Below are 21,740 nucleotides of genomic sequence, written 5' to 3'. Positions count from 1 at the left end.
CAGCTGAGGCTGGGCGCCTGCTAGAGCCCCGAGCTCGGGAAACCTTAGAGCCAGTGAGATGGGCTCAAAGTGGGGCTCTTGCAGCTCACAGGGAGGCGAACAAAGGAAGCCTTTCTGTCCGAAATGCTGTGTGCCTGTGTCACTGAGCACTTCCAAGGCTAATCAGACTCGGCGAGGGTTCACAAGGGGAGTTGATTCAGAAGCAGCAGGTGCTGGGGCAGAGTAAAATCCTGAGGTGATCTCCTATCTTTGCAAACATCCAGCGACCAATGGGCATGGGTGGAGAAGGGTGATGGGTAATAGGTAAACATCTTCTGCTCTCTCCAGACCAGCACTGCCCAGTGGAACTTTCTGCAAAGACGGAATGTTCTATGATCTGTGCTATTCAACATGGCAGCCATGTGAAGTAGGATTAATGCTGCCGAGGCACTGAAATTTTAATTAATTAACGAATTAATTCCCCCTAGCTTTACTGAGGCATAATTGACAAAATTGTAAGATATTTAAAGTGGACAACGTGATGATCTGAGATCTGTATACATTGAAAAACAATTTCTTCCACTTAATTAACACATCCATCACCTCTTACATTTACCTTTCCTTTGCTTGCTTTATTAATTTATTTGAGTTTAATTTTAATTCATTAACTTAAATTGAAATAGCCACATGTGGGAAGCACAGCTGTAGAATGTCAGCTGTGAGCAGACCCCAGCCCTCTCAGACCAGGGCGTGAGGAGGACTCCGCTGCCCTGCTTTCCTAAGCAGCTGCCCCTCTGGGTCTCGTGCCAGGAGGTCCTAGTGATTCGGGTGGGGTTCTGAGCAGCAGAATTCACGGTTCACCGGGGACTGCAGTCCTAGATCGTCTCTGGCTTTGGCCAAAGTGCCACTTACTCTTCCAGCACCGGGTAGAGTTTGTTTCGCTTCCTTCACAGAACTGTCCTTGGCTGAGAGTGAACAACAGCCCCCCTTATATCCTTGTTCCATACCCACCCTCGGTTTCCCCATTTTCTGGATGGGGTATGTTATCATTGTATATATGAAGACCCAGTTTAAGAGCTGAAGTTATCAAACATAGGTGTCAGAGCCAAAGGCTCAGGCTATGCACCTCTGAGCCTCTCGAACAAGAATGAGATTGGAATCACCTACACAAAACAACAGCAGCAGCAATAACAATAACGATAGCTGGGACCACCCACATGACTTTTAGGTCCCAGTGCAATAGGAAAATATGAGGCCCCTTACTAAAGAAGCATTGAGTTTTAAGATAGCAATAACAGAACATTAAGCCCTTCTGAGCACAGGGGATCACACAGGCCACACATCCAATAGGCTGGCCCTGGAGATAACCCAGATTGGTGCTGGGCAGAACTACTGACATTCGCACAGTCCTCTCACCACTAAATGATTCAGCACTGAGCTGCTTCAAAGGGTGCAGGTCCCTAGCTCAGTGAAGACTTGTTTACATATCAGGAATAGCAGGATTCAAAACCCCAGAGAGCAAGAGAGAGCGAGAAAGCAGAGAACGGACAAGTTACTACACACACAGTGTCGGGAACCCTTGTTAATTGGGACCAAGATGAAACCCAGACAGCTTAACATGAAAGATGATGTTGAATCAGGAGGAGGGTAGTAGAGTATGTTCAACCTGCAGAGGCTGAATCTCTTTCATTTTTCAGGAGCGCGGCCATGGTAGTGCCAGGTGAGGTCTACCTGTGGAGCATTTTCTGCCTGTGCAGAGAGGATTTGGGGGCTCTGCAGGAGGAGACAGGGAGCGATGGGTAGAATGTGTAATGAGGCAGGGAAAGTACATTGCAATAAAAGAAGCTTAAATCTTTAATCTTTGCAAATTACAGGAAACATGCTGAGGAAATAAACACTGGAGAGAGAAGTAGGAAGGGAAGCTGCTCTCAAAATCCGGAGAAATTTTCTAGGCTAAGGCAGCATTGGGCTGATACAAAGCAATTTCATGTTGGACAAGTCTGACTTTGTAACCGTGGCTGGGAAAGCCAGCTTGGAAGAAGAGGGTGGAAGGGATGCCAGCTGCATGGTGGGGGGTTATCTCAGTACATGACGGCTTCTGCTTGTTCGACCCCTGGCCACTCCTCGCCACTGTGCTCTCTCCCTGGAAGCTGCCCTGGTCGATACTGTACAGATGGGCTCCTTTGCCCTCTGCTTTTGATTGGGTCCAGCCAATGGTGGCCCAGGTAGGAATCCAAAGGACAGAGAAGGGTCAGGGTGGATCTTCAGTCTCTCAACTTTATTTGCTGGGTCATGACAGGTTAGCAGCTTGTATCCTTGAAGACCACAGCTCTGGGTTGGGAAGCTAGGGAGAACTCTTTTTACTGCCTCCTATCTGGGTTCTGATACCAGCTCATTCCTCTCTTTCCCTTGGGGTGGTTCTCCCTGCGGTAGGGGCCAGGACACGCCACCATTCCATATTGCCTTTCCTCAGCCTTGTCCACACCTTTGTAAACAGTCCTTCATGAATATTTTTCCTTGTATTACCCTGTCTCTGGCAGCTGTTGATTTCCTGTTTGGGTCCTGATTGGTTGAGCCCCCAGTCAGGCCCCTCCTGAGAGACAGCAGGAGGCCCCTATCTGACACCATTCACTGAGGGACAGCCATTATGTTTGAGCAGCTTTAGGGGTGGGGGCCTCACTACCTGTAGGGGTAGCCATGGTTTTCAGAGTTCATCCTTCATTCAGTGGAGGACTGCCTACTTATAGATTTTATCCCTGCTCCTAAAATCCCTCCTTCCACTTGACAACCCTCCAAAAACCTGAGGTGTACATTGTGACCAACAGAGTCTTCTGTGTCCATGCTAACCTTCCCCACTAGAGCCAACCAGAGTGTCTGCGTTGCTGGAGGCCTCGTTAGAAGGGCTGCTCTCAGGGACACACTTGACAGGGCCAGGCTTCCATGGGGTGGGGCTCAGGACCCTCTCCTCATCTTCCCCAGAACAGCCAATTGCCTTTGAAGTTCCCGGGGGGCCCACCTCCCACACTGGGTGGGGTCGAGGTGGGCAGAACTTTGGCACACAGAGATGGCGTAGCTCTTTCTCAAAGGAGTGAGCCAGGCATTCTGAGGCAGTGGCAACGCAGGCCGTTCTTGCTTCCATCTGGTTGACCCCTACCAGCTTCATTGTCACCACCTCCTAGAAGCCTTCCCTCCTGGGTGTCCCCACATCTGGTATTTACCATGTTCACAGTTAGTCGTAACTTTTCACTAAGACTGAGAGACTCCTTGGGGACAGAGTCAATGTTTTATTTATGTTTATATGCATAATGCCTGGCATTCAGTAGGTGCTCAATAAGTGAGTGCTTGTTGAAGGGAACAAAACTACATGGCTGACCTCTGAGACTCACAGAATCCTCCTCTCTCCCTCTGGTTGTATAGATGAGCGATAGTGATTCTGGGAGGGTGACAGATTTGTATGGGTCCCACAATGAGTTTGTGGCCAAGCAGGGTCTGTGTCATGACAGCGATGGACCCTTTGTCACATTGTGAGGCAGCAGATGGCAATAGGCTCATGTGTGGCTGTGTAGGGACTTGAGACCAGAGCTCACAGGGCCTGAGCAGGGATAACAAAGCCTGCCTGTGACGGCCCCCTAAAGGAACACAGCTGGTGTTACTGTCTAGTGTGACTGCTCTCTACCTGGACTCTGCTGATCAGAAAATCACAGTGGCTCATCCACTGGGGAGCTTTTTGCTGAGACGAGACCTGTCCTTGGGGCCTCACTGTTCCCCATGATCAGGGAGACAGGCCTACAGTGTCTATGCCATATTTCAGGCAGGGGAGGGCCTGGACCCATCCATCACTGGGCCATTCTCCCATCCCCAAGTGCCTTCTCTGGCTGCCACTAATGACTCACTGCTGTGGCACAGCAATTTCCTGGGGACTGAAAAGTGTGTGTGTGTATGTATGAGAAGGAGAGGGAGGGAGAGGGGGAAGAAGGGGGGGTAGTGAGAGAGAGAGAAACAGGGAGGGAGGAGAAACAGTAAAGGAGAGGCCCAGGGTCTGTGATTCATGGATGCACAGAATTTTGGAGCTAGGAGAGCCCTTGGCACTTTTTAAATCCAACTACCTTTCCATCTTTCAGGTGAGAAAATTGAGACTCACAGAGAAGATGGTACCCACTGGCCACATGACAGGTGGTGGCTTAGTAAAGCCCAAGAACCAGGTCCCTTGATTCCTGATCCTCCTTTGCCCTTTGCCAGTTGACCAGAAGAGACAGTGGTACCAGGTGACAAGCCAATAAGGTTCTAAGCTGGACACGGATAAAGGAGGAAGAATAATTGAACCTGTATTGGGTTTGGCAGCCTATCTTCTCTCATCTCAGAGTTGAGTGGAAAGCTCACTGAGCATGCGGCAGTGACAATAATAGGGACTTAGGTTCCAGCTCTAGCTCTTGAGAGTCCTGCCAAATGCTGTTTGGGTGGTCGACCAGGGGTGCCACCTTGGCCCTTTGTGCTCTCTTGGTTCTTACAGAGAAACCCAAGCAGGCTGAGGTGGGGCTGTGCGGAGAGGAGCAGGGAAGTACATCAGGAAGCGTGGGCTCCAGGTCTGACTCACAGCCCCACTGCTTAATAGCAGCGTGACTTCGGGTAAGTTATATTGCCTCTCCGAGCCTTAGTGTCCTCCTTGCTGAAATGAAGGGGGCCCTGATCTCTCCGGTTGTTTTCAGCTCTGGAATTCTATGAGCTGGGGACCAAGTACAAGTCGCCTAACTTCACTGCGTCTGATTAGAACTTCCTGGAAAATAGATTTATTAGCAAAAGATATAGCCGTTCTGCACTCACATCAAGCCAAGAGTCTGATTTTCCTACAGGCAACCAAGGAATCCATAAATTGCTACCTAGCCAAAATCATGTGACGTAGGTATTGTCCTCCCTGTCTGACCTTCCCCTGGTAGACAGGCCCAGTCGAGCAGTATGCCCAGGTAAGAACCCACACCCAGCACAGAGATGCACATGCTCATACTTGTGTGCCCATGGGTGACATTTAGAGGCTAGGCAAGCTTCTGGAGGAATTAAAATCCGCGTTCATCCCCATGCTGGATGGAATGCAATTACGTCTGTTCTGGGCAGCATCGGGATACCGCAGGGCGTTCACACCAACAGCTCCTGACCCAGCAGATGTTATCAAGTGGCCACAGAGTTTGGTGGGGGCTGCAAACCCCAGCCCCCTCCTGCAGAGCCTCCCAACACACAAGCATTTGAAAGACCCCAAGACACGCTGCAGCAAAAACATGTTACTCTCTGTTATACCAAGTGTCACCCAAAGCAACCCTTTCCCCCACTTTTTCTGTTTTCATTTTTAAGGAACACTAGCTCTTGGTGGAAAGAGCTGAGGACCAAATCAGAAGATAGGGACTGAGTTCTGAGTTTTGATACTTTTCTAGCCCTGAGATCATGGGAAAGTCATTTGGCCTCTCAGAGACTTGCTTGCCACATCTGTTAGTTAAACGGGTTGATCTGTTAGATGGTAGATCTGCTCTATGTTATGGGACCATGCGCACAAGGACCAGAGGACAGCATGCAGGCGATGCACCTTCTGTGCTGCAGAGTGACACACCCGTGCTGGGGAAGGAGATGGTTAATGTTAGGCCTTAGATATGCAACAGAGAAGAATGGCTACACTTAACATATCCCTGGTAAGCAAAATATTTACAAAACATGCATTAGTGAAGGCACCCTGTGGGGAGTTGGGGCTGATCTCATTACAAAAAGATTTATTCCAGGGATTCTTTAAATGAGTTTTCCTAGTGCATTCAGGCTCAGAGATTATAAATTATTTGCTAAGAAGGCTGTTAAGTCTGGGTGGGCGACTGGCACGCAGGAGATACCACCCTTGAAAAGCCATCGGGAGTGTCATGTCTTTGAAATTGTAGGGGATGTTGGTGGATGATTAAGATTCTATTCGTAGAAGTTCTGTTTACACCCACTGGTGCAGGAAGTTAGGTACAGCCAGATTGCCGAACAGATCACGTACATAGATTGCGATGAGGTTATAGAATTCAAAATCATTCAAAGCATTACTGAATTCATAGCAAGTTCTTGTGACTATTTTCTCAATCAATGAATATAAAAAAGCATGATACTGCTCATGTGGGGGTGGTGTCTGGGAAATACCTGGATGTTAAAATGTCATCCTCCTATTTCCAAAGGGCAGGGGACTGCGGTCCAGCTCAGAGCTTCTCACATTAGAGTGTGAGTCCCCTGGGCATCATCAGTTACAATGCAGAGTGTTCTACCCTTTGGGCAGGACATTTATGTGTTAGCAGAACATATAAGGCTCATGGTGACCTGATCTCTGCCTGCCTCTGCGGCCCCAGGTCCCCTCCCTAGGTCCAGCTACTGCAGGACACCCCAGAATGTTCTTGGCTTTTGCTCCCGATTGCCCTCCCTCTCCTTGGCCTTTCACCTGCCCAGACCCACACCCCCTCTTACTCCCACATACCATCTAGTCACCTGAGACTAAGACCAAAGGTCATTTCCCCTCTGAAGCCTCCCTTGAGGTACCCTTTTCCTCCTTTCTAGAATCTACTGTCCCCTCCTTTGTGCTCCATCTCTCTCTTCTGTCACAGCACTTGATGACATTTGTTTATGTGTCCCTGACCAGACTGTGACTACCTGGTCACTCCTTAGGCACTTTACATAAAGGCTGTTGGATCAGTAAACTTCCATGCACAACATAAATGGAGCTTTGAGATGATCCCTATCTGAAAGCCTGGACTGGGGCTTTTCATCACTATCTCTGTGTGCCTCGCACACAGTCAGTGCTCTTGGCAATTTACCGAAAAGGCAGACATGAACTCTGGGGTGGCTCTGTTTCATCCACCCCCTAGATGTTCACCTCAGAGCACTGATGTCCTGCTGGGAATTTTAATGAGGGCACATCTATGTTCTGCACAGCACTTAATAGGTCTTCTTGGAATGATAAAAGGCTGGCTTCTTCTGGCGGTGCAGTGGATGCCTGACTCCAGTGGTCCTTCTGACTTATGGCATCATTTCTCCAGGCACCTGTAGGGACCCTCTGCCTGGCACAAAGGCCACCTAGAGAGTGAGCTCAGAAGCCCTGCTGCCTGCTGCCTGCTGCCTGTCCTTGTGCTCCGGACTCTCTGGTTCAGGCCAGAGCCTGCAGCTGTACTTCTGGGGAGGTCCTTGTCAGCTGGCACCACGGCCAGAGGTTTTCCTGGGAGCAGAGTTGTTGCAGAAACCATAGCAACCGCCTGTATCCACTCCTGCCATGTCCTATTTATGATGGGGAATAGGAGATGTACTATCCTTGATCATTTTCTCAGGCCTTCCAGCTACATGGAAAATTCATGATTATTTTAAATTTAATTTTTCTCTTTATCAAATCAATATATGTACATAATTTAAAAAGCCAAATGGTATTACAAGACTGCCAATGAAAAACAGCAGTTTGTTGCTCCCCCTCCGCCCTCTCCCCAAGCTGCACCCCTCGGAGACGGCTCCTCTCAACGTGTCAGCTGTCTCTTCTGGTGCTTCCTTTCATATGCTCACAGGCACCAACCGCTTGAGTTATTTATTGGCTTCTAAACATTTTGGATTTCCTCTACTGAATTCCTACTGTGGAGATGAGGATGTTGCTTCTTACGCAAAGCGAAGGGTCTCATCATACTTGCTTGAGACCCTTACGTGAAGGGTCTCATCATACTTGCTTTCCTTTCACCCTCCTGTCCACAGTTCTGCGGCATTTTGTGCGAGCCAGGGTCCAGCTTTTACATAATTAGGGCTGTGACCATCTCCCAGCCTTATAGGGTATTCTGTTTTTTATTTCTTTCTTGAGAAACTATTTTGTTCTTACTGTTTTTTCCCCTCTTTTGTGTTGGCTTATTTGGTCCACCAAGTTACTTATCACAGAAATGGCAAAGAAAAAGGTCAAGTTCACAGAAACAGAGAGTAAAAAAGTGGTTGTGAGGGTCTGGAAGAAATTAGAAAGTAGGGAGAAGCTGTTAAAAGGGTGCAAACTTTCAGTTATGAGATGGACAAGGTCAGAGGATCTAATGTAAAACATGGTGACTACAGTTGATAATGCTGTTTTGCATAAATAAAATTTGCTAAGATGGTAGAACTTAAATGTTCTCATCAAAAATATATTTTTGAATATATTTAAATGTATTTGAATATTGGAATATATTTGAAACCAAATTCTACCTTCACACTTCACTTGTAACTTGCTGGATATAGAATTCTATCTTATATCATTAGGGAAATGTAAATCAAAACAATGAGATACAACCTCACACCAGTCAGACTGGCTGTTATCAAAAACTCAGCAAGTAATGTGTTGGAGGATGTGGAGAAAAGGGAACCCCTGTGCCCTGGTGGTAGGACTTCAAACTGGTGCAGCCACTGTGGAAAGCAGTATGGAGATTTCTCAAAAGACTGAAGATTGATCTACCATATGACCCAACAATTCCAATTCTTGGTATTTATTCAAAGAAAACAAAACTGGAATTGGAAAATATGTATGCCCCCTGACGTTCATTGCAGCATTATTTACAATAGCTTAGACAGGAAAGCAAGCTGGGTGTCCACTGACGGATGGATGGATAAAGCAGATCTGCTACATATACACAATGAAATATCACTCAGCAGTAAAAAGGAATGAAATCTTGCCATTTGTGACAACATGGATGGACTTAGAGAGCATTATGCTAAGTGAAATAGTCAAACAGGGAAAGATGCTTATATGTGGAATCTAAAAAAAGAAAACAAATGAACAAACAGACTCATATAAACAGAGATCAAAGAGATGGTGGTCAGAGGGGAGGCGGGTAGGGGAATGGGTGAAAAGGTGAAGGTCAGTAATACTGTGATAAATTTCCATGGTGACAGATGATTACTAGAATTAAAGGGGGTGACCACATTGTAAGAATGCTGGATCACTATGTTGTACATCTGAAAGTAATATTACTAATATAATATTATATACTACCAACTATATTTAAATTATAAAAAGAATTCTGTTCTAGGAAAAAATGTCCTCCCCTCACAATCTGAAAGCATTGTACCATTGTTTCTGTCTTCAACTCTATCTGTCAGGAAGTTCCAGGCTATTCTGATTCTAGATCCTTAGTATACCACTTGTTTTTTCTCTTTGAAACTTTTTAGGTTTTCTGTTTATTTCTGTTAGCCTGAATTTCAAGGATGTGTCTTGGTCTGACTCTTTTTGCTGCTTATTGCAGACAGGACTTGGTGAATTCTTTTGATATGAAAAATCATGTGCTTTACTTTGTAATTTTTCTTACATTATTTCTTTGGCAACATCCTCTTCTTCATTTCCCTGTTTTATTATTCTAGAACTTCTAATAGTAGGATGCTAGACTTCCTGGATTTGCTCTGTTATTTTCATATTTTTTCCTCTCCCATTTTCCATCTGTTTGTCTTTTTGTTTTACTTTTCAAGAGATTTTCTCAACTTCAATCCTTCTAAGAGTTTGAAAAATGTTTGCAATCCTATTTTTAATTTCCAGTTTTTAGAACTTCTTTGACTGTTACTTTTTAATAGCATACTATTTTAATATCTTGTGTTTATGGATATAGCACTATCTCTTATCTCCTGAGAATTTTAATTAAAACAGTTTGATGTTTCTTTCTGTTCCCTGAACTTATTTATTTATTCTATTTATCAAACACTTATGCAGTGCCTAATATTATTAAGGCACTTTTCTAAGTACTTCACAAATATTAACTCATTTCAATCTTCCTTACAGAGTAGATAATAATGTTATTGCCATTTTACAGGTTTTGGAACTGGATCCAAGAGAAGGTAAGTTACTTGCCCAAGGTTACACAGTTGGTAGGTTGTATAGCTGGGATTTGAACTCAGGCTCTAGAGCTTGTGCCATTCACCATTATCTCTATTTCCCTCCAAGTTTCTTTTTTGTTTGTTTGGTTTTAGTTCCTTTCCTGTTAGTAGCTTCACTTAAATGCCTGGCTTTTTGGCTATCTATTCATAGTTGAGAGAAACTTAGAGGCTGCACACATTCCTTATGTGTGGGAGGACTTGCCAAGAGCCTTCACTCTGGGGTGACCCAACCGGGCCATTTTGTTTGGGGACTCCTCACTGTCATTCTGTGTGGGCCTTTGCTCTGAAGACTGTCAGTATCTCCAGAGTTCTGTGTAGCAGTAGGGTGGATTAGCCTGCATGCAGGTCTCACTACTCAGTAAGCAGAGTTTTCCCCTCACCTCCCTGTTTTCTGTACAGCACCTCACCCGTGCCCTCGGCTTTGCCTGGTTTGCCCCAGCCCAGAGCCTGTCCGTTTCGATCATATTTTCAGCTGCAGGTGGGGAGGTATTTGTCTGACTACTCTGGGCCATGGGAGGATATCTAGGGGACTTACCAGCTCCTTTTATAGGCTTTTAACTAATCCTCCCCATTTTAACTCCACTTCTCATCTCTATCTTCAGTAGAACCTGCTGTCTTCAACCCTTGATCCTTTCTTGAGCTTCTGCGGTGCGAACTGTTTGGCTTTAGTTGGCTTCCCAGTGCAGACCCTCATCTTTCAGCCTCGTCTGCTCTGCTGAGTCAGCTAGCATCTATCTGCTTTCCATCTTTCAAAGTTTACAGACACCTACTATTGTCTTCTCTCCCATCCACTTCACCCTTAAAAAAAATAAATCCTTTATTGCCCTTTGGGTGTGGGTGGGGGAGGGAAGCCTCCGTAAACACTCATGTTCAACCCACCGTGCCCCGGAATGTCCAGGCTGACCTCTTCCCCGAGGCTCTGGAGCTCAGAGGACAGGTCTGAGCTGCTTTTAGCATCTCTGGGTGGAAGAGGGGGAACGGTGTTTGGCATTGGTCGCTGTGACATACACAGGCACAGAACCATGCAACTCAGTTTTCATCCCAACAACGTCAGTCCCTGCTGGAGCCTTAGGGTTGTCCTTAGGGAATATCCCGCAGTTGGCCACAGTGAATGTGGAAAAATCAAACTGGGATCCCCCTTTCCAGTTCAACTGGAGTAGCTCTGCCTTCATCTGTTTTATATATTGGCACTGTGCTGAAGCTTTTGTTATACAAGGATTCTGCTATTGCAAAAAAAAAAAAAAAAGAAAAGAAAGAAAAAAAACTCAGAAAAAAATAGAAAAGGACATCAACAGACCTATCATTATATACCATTCTCTCTTCAAAGATGTCACCTGAACCTTTCCCCCCCCTGAGCTATTTTCATGGTAGTGCCTTTACAATCAAGTTTTGAACATTAAAGGACTGTGGTACAATGAGAATGGCCTTGGAGTTCACAAGTAGGTTTTCAGTTTGCTTTAACTACTTAACCTGGGGTGTGTTCTTAGGAAGCTCATGCAGCCTCTCGGGGTTCCAGTTGCTCTATCTTTCAATGGGGATTATAATCCTTGTTAAGCAGGGTAACTGGGAGGGTTCTTGGGATAGGATGTTCTCGGCACATAGTAGCTCATTAACATCAGTGTCTTCCTCATCCTGGCCCCATTGGTGTGCACAGAAATTTTTTTCCTCTCAACAAATATATCTATAAACATTTATTAACCTGGTATATGTATGTAAGTAAGCCAGACATCCAAGTTCTCTAACCTCTTGGAGCATATGTTTTAGTAAAAAGGGATAGACAAGAAAAAACCAGTAAGTAAATCATATGGAATACTTGAAGGGGACACAAGTCACAGAGAAAAGGACAAGCAGAGCAGATAGGAGAGGTGCAGAGTGGGGTGGGCACAGTTTTAAATGAGGTGGTCAAAGGAGGCCTCACTGAGCAATGACTTGATGGAGAGAGGCAGTTAGCCATGTGGGTCTAAGTGAAGAGGATTCTAGGTGGAGGGAATGAAGAATGAGGATGCCCTAAAGTGACAGTGTTCTTGGAGTGTCCCAGAAGCCACAGGGAAGCCAGTGTGGCTATAGCCACGTAGACAAGAGGATGGGATAGGAAGTGATGAGGCAGAGGGGAATATGAAGGGGGCAGATATATACTCTTTTAGAGCATAGACTCTCCAAGTAATTCCTTTGTTTAAACAGATTATATCAAATTCATTTTTTAAAATACTAGAATTTGGAGAAACCAAGGAGATAATATTTGATAAGAATGTTGTTTGGCACTGGGATGAATGAAGGGTAGAGGGAGATGAGGAAGGGAAGGTCTTATTTGAGCCTATCTATCCAGAAATCGAGCTTATTAAAGAACTCCTTGTACACCAGCTCTGGTTTCCTCGGATGTAACTCACCCTCTCCCCTCACCCTGGTCTCTACCTCCCCCAGCACAGCCATTCTTGAGATAATCTCTTGGGAACTCCTTCCAGCTGCCATCTCCCCAGCCTCCTTAGGGCTCTCACAGCCTTCCATGAACTCACTCCTTGGTCAGTGATTGGTCCAGAGTGGGCACCTGACTGACCTGGGCCAATGACTCACTCCCTGTGTGTGTGTTAAATAGGGGATCGGTTCAGTAAGAGACTCAGAACAGTCTCTCGCTGGTGGTAGGATGTGTAAACTATAAAACTATTGGGAACCATGTGTGAAAAAAAACTACATGTGTGAAGACAGCCTGTCTCTAGTGAGAGAGATGCAGGATGCAGAGAGAGGAGAGGCCAGAGAAGTAGAGTGTGAGGGGCCTGAGCCCTCTGTTGTGGTTCTTTCTGGAGCTGCGTCCTCGCCCTCCCGCTGTTTGGTTGTTGAACCTCGCCATGGATTCTGGGCAATATGATTCCTTTTATGCCTAAGCTTGTTTGAATCCTGCTTCTCTCATGAGCAACTGAGATCACCCACTGCCTATTTCCTTTTTTTCCTTTGAAGTTTCTCAGAGGCATCTACACAGAATTTCATTTTTAACAACCTCCCACCTGCCTTCAGTTTAATTTCCTTTAGAAAATGCTGGCCATGACATCTGCGCTTCTACAGTCTAGGACAGCTTTTCTGTCCTTTTTCTGTCTTGTGAGCTCCTCCACGAGAAAGAAGGCTTGCACTCACAGGCCTCTGGGAGATAAATGCTCGTGCAATATTCTATCTTGGAGGATGCATGATGTAGCATATTAAAGAAATCCTGCAATGAATAAATGTGTTTAACTTGTGTAATCAGAGTTTACCAGGTTTTTTTTATTCTTAGAACATGTAACATCCCCAAATCCTGGCATCCACAGTGCCCCTTTGGGAACATACTGTCTAGGTCGACATGCAACTGAGCCTGCCATCAGTGACACACTTCCAGGGTGCTCCTTGCACAAGGATGTTCGGCTGAGGAGACATCCTAGTGTGGGGCACAGTCAGCCCAATCTCCAAGACCCCTTTTTAATTTCCTCATTGCTCTCCTTTCCCACAGGCGGTTCAATGAGAAAATACGTTCTGGTGTTTACAGGGCAGGGTCTCTTTGGACCAAGATTCAGCTCCTGGGACCCAGGGTTATCTACAGGCCCCCATGGTCACAGGACACAGGCTGACCCTGAAAGGTTCTGGAGAACCAGGCTCTGCTGGCCAGCATGCAGGGTAGCCAGAGCCTGGCAGTAGCCCAAACTTTCGCCCATTTGCTAGAGGGGAGGGGCACTGAATTTAGAAAAGTGGATGGGAGGCACTGAGTGTCTTGTTAGTAGCGAGCAGCAGATGGGGCCCAGAGGGTCTGGAGTGTGAGGTAAGTGGCCAGAAGGCATTACCAGAAGGATGTGTGTGATGAAGGAGCAGGAGAACTAACCATAAGGTGAGGCAAGTGGCTACACCTGCCTTTTTCTGACAGGGTGTGCAAGTGAGATGTGCTGGAAGGGAGAGAGTGGCGGTAGGGAGAGAGCTTGGAGTTGCAGCCAGTCAACCCTGGGGTAGAAACCTTTGCTGCCTCGGAAACCTGAAAGGCCTGGCCATGGGTAGGGCTGGGCCTCACAACGGGAAGGACTGGCTGCAGGAAGTGGGGGCTGGGCTGCTAGGCCTCCATCCACTGCTCTCCACCCCCATCTCCAACCTGAGGGCTCAGGGTCACCCTCCTGCTTGAACCTTCTGTCATCTCTACACCGCCCTGCACCCCTCTCCTCCGTCCCGTGTGGCCTCTCCTCAGGTCCATCCCTTGAGCCCCTTCACCACTCCTAGCCTTATGCCCAGAACACAGCATTAGTCTTATCTGGTCTCTTTTGCATCCATGGTCCCACTCTTGGGCACCTCTTTACTTTTTCCACCTGGTAGAATTCTGGAGGCTGCCAACATCCTGGGCTTACTGGCTATATCACTTGGTCTCTGCTTCTGCCTTCACATTGCTGTTTCCTCTGTCTGACCTTCCTGCACTCCTCTCATGAGAACCCATGTGTATAATGCAGGATAACCTCTAGACCCAATTGAAATGGCCCATGTACTATGATGTTTTCCCTGAACTTTCCTTCTCTTGCCCCCAGGTGGAGGTCACTGTCCCTCCTCATGTGTCTTCTCCTCCAGGTTATAACCAAGGACTCCATCTTTTTTAGCTTAAGGTCCTTACTTTGGTGCAATGAATTATTTGTTGAATGAATAAATGAATAAATGAATGCAGGAAATAAGCTTTAAAACCCGTATACACCTGGGCCCCCAGGGGCTCACGCAGGCATGGTGTCAGACCCCTGAGTGTCTACCCTTTAGCTTTCCAACATTGCACAGCCCCTCCCCCTTCCCCCAGCAAGAAGAACCTGCTTTGCTTTCCACTGGGCCCCTAGCTTGGTTGGGATATTCGATATGGCTGGGAGAAGAAGGGGCTGGTCCATCCTGTCGTCTCCTGAAATCAAGCCAGTCACCTGCCGAACCATACTCGTTGCTTCAAACCTTTCTCCATGCCTCCTCCCAACACCTCTCCTCACCCTACCTGCCTTCTCTTTCTAATATTCCCATCATCTGGCCCTCTCTCATCTAGTGAAATCCAAGGAAACTCATCCCAGTCCATGCCAGGAACATCCTTATCATTCACCAGCATACCGCCACCCAGTGCTTCACAGGGTGGGCCAAGACAGCTCACGTGAGGCAAACCAGCCTTTCAAAGTCCTGCACCCTCCGCCATCACCCACTGCCCAGGTCCATGTGCCCGGCTCACCTGTCTCTCCCCAGATGGGCAGGTACTCATCTTGCTGAATGTCCAGCATGATCTCCAGCCCGTTGCCTGTCCCTCCCTTGACCGTGGTGAGCAGAGGTTTGCCATCCTCGCCTGAGTTAAACATGTAACACTTCCCATATTTTGTAAACACCTGAAGGAGAGAAGAGAGAGAGAGAGAAGGACATGGGTGACTTCAGACTGGGTTCTGGAGATTGATGAGACCCCAGAAATCCAACTACAAGCCAAAGTCCCCACAACCCATCACTATCAACCCCTCTTGGGGACCAATGATTCCTCCCCCTGGCTAAGAGCCTGACTTTTGCCCAGTGGAGTTTTGGTATCACAGAACAAATCTGGACACCCTTAGGGATTTGTTGCAGTAGGATCTGGTGTTTTCTCCCTCTATCCAAGTATCGAACATTGTTAGTAAGCACTTGACACTCCAAACTGCACCTCTGGCCCTGAGATCTTTTCTGGGCTCCAGACACGCTGATCCCAACGCCTAATAAGCATGTCCTCAGGGCGACCACAGACCACACCCTTGACACCCAGCATGTCCCCATGGGAACAAGTCTTCTTCAGGCTTCCCATCTTCCAGATGGTTCTCTCACATTCTGGTTCTAGGAAATAGCATCACTACCTGAGAAGGGGCTCAAGCCAGACACTCAGAGTGGCTGTCCAGGCTCCCTCTTCCTCACCCTCACATCCAATTAACCAGCAAGGCCTGTCAATACTTTCATTTTCCCTTTTGCTTTCTGCATTGTTGTAGCTTAGAACCTTGTTGTGGCCAGTCCTTTCTTGCTTGGGCTGCTGCAGTTTCCTAGCTGGGCTCCTGGATTCCAGACAACCTTCTCTAGCCCATCCTTTCAGTTCACTGGGGTTCACTCTTTCCAAAATGCAAACCGGATCTTGTTAATCCTGTGCTGAAAATCCACCAGGGCTCTTCATGCCCCTGAGGCTAACATCCTGGCCCTCCACACCCAGCCTTCTTAGGTGCCTCCACCTACACAAGCTACTGTTTCCCATCTGAATCCTTGGAAATCCACTGGGAGGTAACCTTTGTGGGCTCAGGAACTACATCTCCTGAGGTATTTATCCCTAGTGGCTAGCACAGTGCCTGGTACATGGCGGTGCTCCAGAAATATGCATTGAATGAATGAATGAGTGAGTGAATGGCTGGCTGGGTGGAGCCAGTTCCAACACCTCGCAGCATTCCCAGGTGTGTCCTGCTGGTTGCATACTTGTAGCTTTCTATTTGCTGGTGCTGCTGCCTGCAACTCCTCTCCTTTTTCTTTCTTCCTGAACAACCTCTGGCTCTCTGCCTGGGCAACCTCTAGCTGTTCTCCAAGCCTGGATTAATGCACTGCCTGCTCCAGGAGGCCTTCCTGAAGCCCTGGATCAAGTTTAGTTTACTGCGTCCTCACTGTTCCTCTTATTCCTTCACCGTGGCAGCTATCACATGCTACAGAGTGGTTTGGTCCTGCATCTCTCCTGAACTTGACTCTGCCTTTCATTTCTGAATCCACGCCCTTAGTACTTTGCCTGGCACACAGTAGGTGCTTAGCCCACTTTTGCTTGATGACAAAGATATGATGTGATGGTGTGGGAAAAGCCCAGGGCAAGGAATCAAGAGATCTTTGTCCAAGTTTGATGTTGCCACTTATTAGATGTCTGACTCAAGGTGAACCAGATAAACCCACCAAGCCTCAATTTTCCCACCTACAACAAGGAGGTTCTAGTCCTTGCCTTAGCTACTTTTCAAGGTTATTGAGAAGATCAACTGAGGTAATACATGCAAAAGTGCTTTGAAACTATAAAAGCTTTCTCCAAATGCTGTGGTTATTATGATTACATAACTGCTTTGGAACCTCGAGTGGAAGCCAAATTACATCTGGCAAAATTGGCTGGAAGAGGCCCAGGCCAACTGTACTGGATTCCTGCAGCCAGTGAAATTTGGGCCCGGGCTGCCTCCCTGACCCACTCCATGGCACTGTCCTCTCCTGACTGTGGAAGCCACATGGACAGTCTCTGGCTTCCCATCCTTCAGTTCAGGGGCAGGTAAATAGCAAGCATGAGTGCTGGAGGTTGGTCTTCTCATGCAGATCTGGATGGCTGGATGTAAGGAAGTAAGAGAGGCCTATACTGTGTGCCAGGCACGCTCTTAGATGTTTACTGATGCTGTCTCATTTAACCCTTACAACTGTGATGATGGGTGGCTAATGCTGCTCCTCTTGTGCGGATGAGGAAGCCAAGGCCCAGAAAGGTTAAGTGACTCATCTAAGGTCACACAGCTCTTAAGCAGAGAAGCTAGAATTCCAATCCCTATCTGTCTGATTCTAACGCACGTGCTCTTTCTGGGGGTGCTGTCCTGATTCTGTGTCATTGGGATGTTTCTGCGTCATATACTCTCCCTTTCTGCCTCACTTCTTCTATCAGCCAATCAATATTCATATGCATATGTTCCAACTATGGGCAAAGGTTTGGGGATTTCAAAGAAGAATGAGCTTACTCCCTGCTTTCCGGTTCTATAGGAAGCGTCAGCAAAACAACAAACAGATTCTGCATTTTTCTCCATTGTATAAAATGGCTCTGAGTCCCTGGCAACTGAACTATTTCAAAACAGACAAGCCCTGCTCTTTCAGCTTCGTGGTGGAGACAGCTGGAACATGATTTTTCAAAGAACGGAGCTTTATCATCACCATTGTATATAGTCACTGAACTTGGCTCATGAACTTGGCCCCCAAGGCAGCCTCTGTAATGAATAGATGATGGGATTTTATAGGTAGCACACCCAATGCAAGGGGTTGGGCACATCTGGAGTGCTCCAATAGAGGGTTTTCTTTGTAAACCCACCAAATAACTTTTTTTGGTTCTAAAATTGTTTGTATTTTTAATTTTTCTATCTATATAGATTTATAAGTAAAAGTACTTTTTGGCTTAGCATTAGATCATCACAAATTCTAGGCCTCTCCCTCACCCCCTCCATTTGGTACTTGAACTTGAGAATATTGGGTTGGGGTCAGAATATGTTGTCTAGTCCTGGAGTCAGCTGTGATCCCAGCCCTGCAACAACCATGCTGTGTGGCTCTGACAGAGCTACTGACTCACTCTGTGCTTCTGAGGGTGACGACCAGGCACGAGAACTGAAGGGGGACTTGGAGGTCATCTCGTCCTCCAACCTGACTTCACAGGTAAGGAAATAGAGACCTGGGAGAGAGGAAGTGACTTGCTCACGGCTAGGAGGCAGCAAGGATGTATCCATTTGGGACATGGACTCCTAGTTCAACCTGTTCCTTCCTTTATATCAGCCTCCCCCAGTTTCCCCACTTACAAAAGGAGATGGAGGACCTAGAGCATTGCTAACTTCAGCGGATCCTTGAGTGCCTGCTCTGTGCAGGCACTGGGCTGGCAGCATTGAAACCTTGTGAATCCAAGTCTTTCCCTGTTGGGACGAGAGCAGACAGGCCCTTGGGAGTGTAGAGACTTGGTTCCCATCCCTGATGTTCCCTTACAGGCCTGGTCCTCATCCTAAGCCCTGGGGCAGCTCCTGTAGGTGGCTCTGTCAGGCCCACCTTTCCTGCTGCTCCCTTCTCATGGGTATGGGTGCTGCGGCAAATGTGCTAAGTTTCCACATATGAACTGATGCAGATGGGAGCTTGCTGAGGGGTGGTGGCAACCAGAGTGACAGGGCAGGGAGCTGGAGGGTGACTGCAGCCATGTCTGAGAGATGGCGAAGTAAGTCTATAAGAGCCAAGTTCTTTTTTTTTTCTTTCAGAGATAGGGGAAGGGAGGGAGAGAAACATCAGTGTGTGGTTGTCACTTGCATGCTCCCTAATGGGGACCTGGCCTGCAACCAGACATGTGCCCTGACTGGGAATGAGCCACACCCACCAGGGCTGTAAGAGCAAAGTTCTTTATCAAGTCAGAACCACCATAAAGAGGCCTGACACCATTCTGTGGCTTCCTGGTGCATTTAAGATGAAGTCCCAAATCCTCATTGGGCTTCCATGGCTCAGCTGGGCCTCCTTTCCTTCCCTCTCTCACATGCTTCAAACACACTGGCCTCTTCAGCTCCTGAAATGTGCGACAAGCTCATTCCCCCCACAGGACCTTTCTACATACTGTTTCTTCTGCCTAGAATGTCCTCCCTATACCCTTTGCCTGGCCAACTTGTGCTCAGGCCTTGGCTTCAATGCCACATCCCCATAGGCTGCTCTTTACCACCCCGCCCCTGCTCCCAGCCTCCATTTAAACTGGGACTCCTTGTGATTCAACCTTGCACCCCTGCTTTTCTTCTCTATGGTACAGATCAACGCATGCAACTAGTGTATTAGTTGGTCCTGTCTTACACTAAACTGGAAGCTCCAAGAAAGCAGACTGTGTCTGAATGAATGAATGAGTGAATGGGCTCCAAGGTGCTGCTGCTCCCACCCCCTTGCCCACCTCCGGGAGGCGCCCTCTGGTGCTGGCGGGCCAGCCTGACCTGATTCTGGTGGGAGTTCAGGCTGCCACCTGTCCTCCTCCTCTCCCATCCCTTTCTCTGCTGTGGCCTTCTCACCTTCCCACTTAATTGTACAAGGAGCATTTTTGCTTGCTTCTCTATCAAGGTATTAGAGGAAATAATCCTGTCAGGAACTAAGACAGTTCATCTTTGCAGGAGAAGGGGCTCAGACACAGCAGGGCACCCTCAGCTGGCCGCCCGCCCGCCCCGCTGAGCTTCAGCTCCGCTTGGCTTTTTAGAGAGGATTATTTTCCTCTGCACTCCACATCAAAGGCCTGAGGGCTATTTACATACAGTGCGGTTTTGCTACAAACTTGGGCTAAGACTCAGCTCTCTCTCCCCTCTTCGGGGCATAAAGGTGTGTAAGAGTAACACACGCTTCAAATTTATGCCTTATCGCACCCAGTCAGAAAACTATTTATTTAAGTCCAGACTGTTAGGTGGAGCTCGCTGCTTCTTCAAACCTGTCGTTCTCCCCGGCATTTCTCTGCTCTCCAGGTAAGTGCTGCCAACCCCATTGTGGCTGGCAGGGCTGGATCTGCAAGGTTGTTGAGAGTCTAGAATTGCCCTTAGTGGGATTGATTTGTAGGAATTAATGGTGCACACTTCAAACCTGGATCTCCAGGAGTGATGGGGGATCTGGAGGTAAGAATGGGGAACGAAGGTCATTTTCCTTGCTAACATTTTGCATCACAGTTTAGAGACTGCATCTGCTTCAACTACTCAATGGCCCCATGAAGTCGGAGTGAAAGAAACAGACAATTCCTGAGCCTCTACTTTTTCTTATATGCAAATTGGGCAAGATAATCTTGCTGTGTGCTTGTAGGGCCCAAATGTGGGCGTGAAAGTTGATTTGCTTGGAAGATGACATGAGATATCTTTACTAGTTATGAATCCACAGTGGTGGGGGTAAGGTAGTTACTATGTCTCTCTTTTTTAGCACAGGCCAGGCAAGTGTTTTGGGTGAGCGGAGAGGTTAGAGGTGAACTAAAGAGTAAGGAGTATTGAGGGGTCCCATCTGTTTATGTCTCCACAATAGCAAGCTCATCTTGAAGTAGTTAGAGGCCTTGAAAACCACCGGGTGCCACTGATTGCTTATTTCGTGATAATGGTAAGCCTGTTGCTTGAAGGTCCCAGAGTTCTGTAGGAGAGGGAGATGCTGTGATGCCCACAACTCATTGTGAAAATCTCCATTTAAATTCCAACAACTGCATTGTGTCCTGTTATTGGTACAGTGAATAGACACCACCAATCTGAAGCGGGCACATTCTAAGTCAGAGAAGCATGGACATGGGCACAAGGAGAGGGTCTCACTGCCTTCCAGGAGCTCTTAGTGGAGCTCTGAAGTCACCAGCTGCCTTTGCTGCCCTCCCTGGAGTGGCATTCGCTTTACATTTGCTGCCACTAATTTCTGCAACAGCCCCGTCAGGTTATCATCCCCCCATTTTACAGGTAAGAAAACTGAGTCCCAGAGTGACTGAGCCAGGTCACGGAGCTGGTAGGTGGGGAAAATCCAGGGTGAAATCCATCTTCGCCTAACTCTAAAGCCCGTGCTCCTCACCTGCTGTCCCTTGTAGCTGCAGCTCACACCCACACCCCTTCCCAACCAGCTCTCTTCCCGGCAGGTGGGTTTGTCATTTTGCTAACACTTCAGCTCTCTCACTTGGTAGTGGGGAAGGCACGTCTCACAGTCAGGGAATCCTGGGAGAACGCAGGCACAAAAATGTTATTGGCCAAACACCTCTTTTGCCTGTGGAGAATCTAAGACCCTGAGAGGTGAAGTGATCTGCCCTAGATCACATAGCTAGTATGGGGGCAGAGTTGAGATCTGCCCCGGGACTGATGACTCAGGTCTATGTTCTTCCTCCAAAGTCTTCAGTTGGCACATGCTGGGGATAATGGCCAGGCCCCCCTCCCCAGGGCACTGCATCCAGGAATGAGAGAAAGATTGGTAACTGCTCCTGGCCCAGATGCAGCATCCAGGCTCAGCGTGACCTGTTGGAGTGACCTGCCCTACAGGGTCCTGGAAATGCGAAATGGAGCCCTTGCTGGGAAGGTTAGGAAAAGCTGGTAGTCATGAAGATAGTTTTCTGGTCCAATTAATAGTGCAACCAACACTTCTACACCACGTATCTATTTAAGAAAATAAATGACATGTAAGCTCCCTTAAGGACCGCTGAAATATCCACTTACCAGCACACAACTGGG

The 21,740-nt window shown here is 47.5% G+C and overlaps 1 protein-coding gene across 3 annotated transcripts in view; it reads right to left on the bottom strand.

Moving 5' to 3' along the window:
* ASIC2 (acid sensing ion channel subunit 2) overlaps window positions 1-21,740 on the bottom strand; it is a 925,293-nt gene that overhangs the window by 64,874 nt on the left and 838,679 nt on the right. For all 3 annotated transcript variants that reach the window (XM_053657008.1, XM_037128069.2, XM_037128071.2), the window contains exon 2: window positions 15,032-15,182. In XM_053657008.1, the coding sequence (XP_053512983.1) occupies window positions 15,032-15,182 (151 nt within the window). The remainder of the gene's footprint in view (window positions 1-15,031; window positions 15,183-21,740) is intronic.

Source organism: Artibeus jamaicensis, unplaced genomic scaffold (genome assembly GCF_021234435.1).
Source record: "Artibeus jamaicensis isolate MK-2021 breed Jamaican fruit bat unplaced genomic scaffold, CSHL_Jam_final contig_1998, whole genome shotgun sequence".
In the NCBI taxonomy this organism is placed as follows: Eukaryota; Metazoa; Chordata; class Mammalia; order Chiroptera; family Phyllostomidae; genus Artibeus; species Artibeus jamaicensis.
The sequence above is the reverse complement of the archived record's forward strand: the minus strand, read 5'-3'. Positions and strand labels throughout refer to the sequence as shown.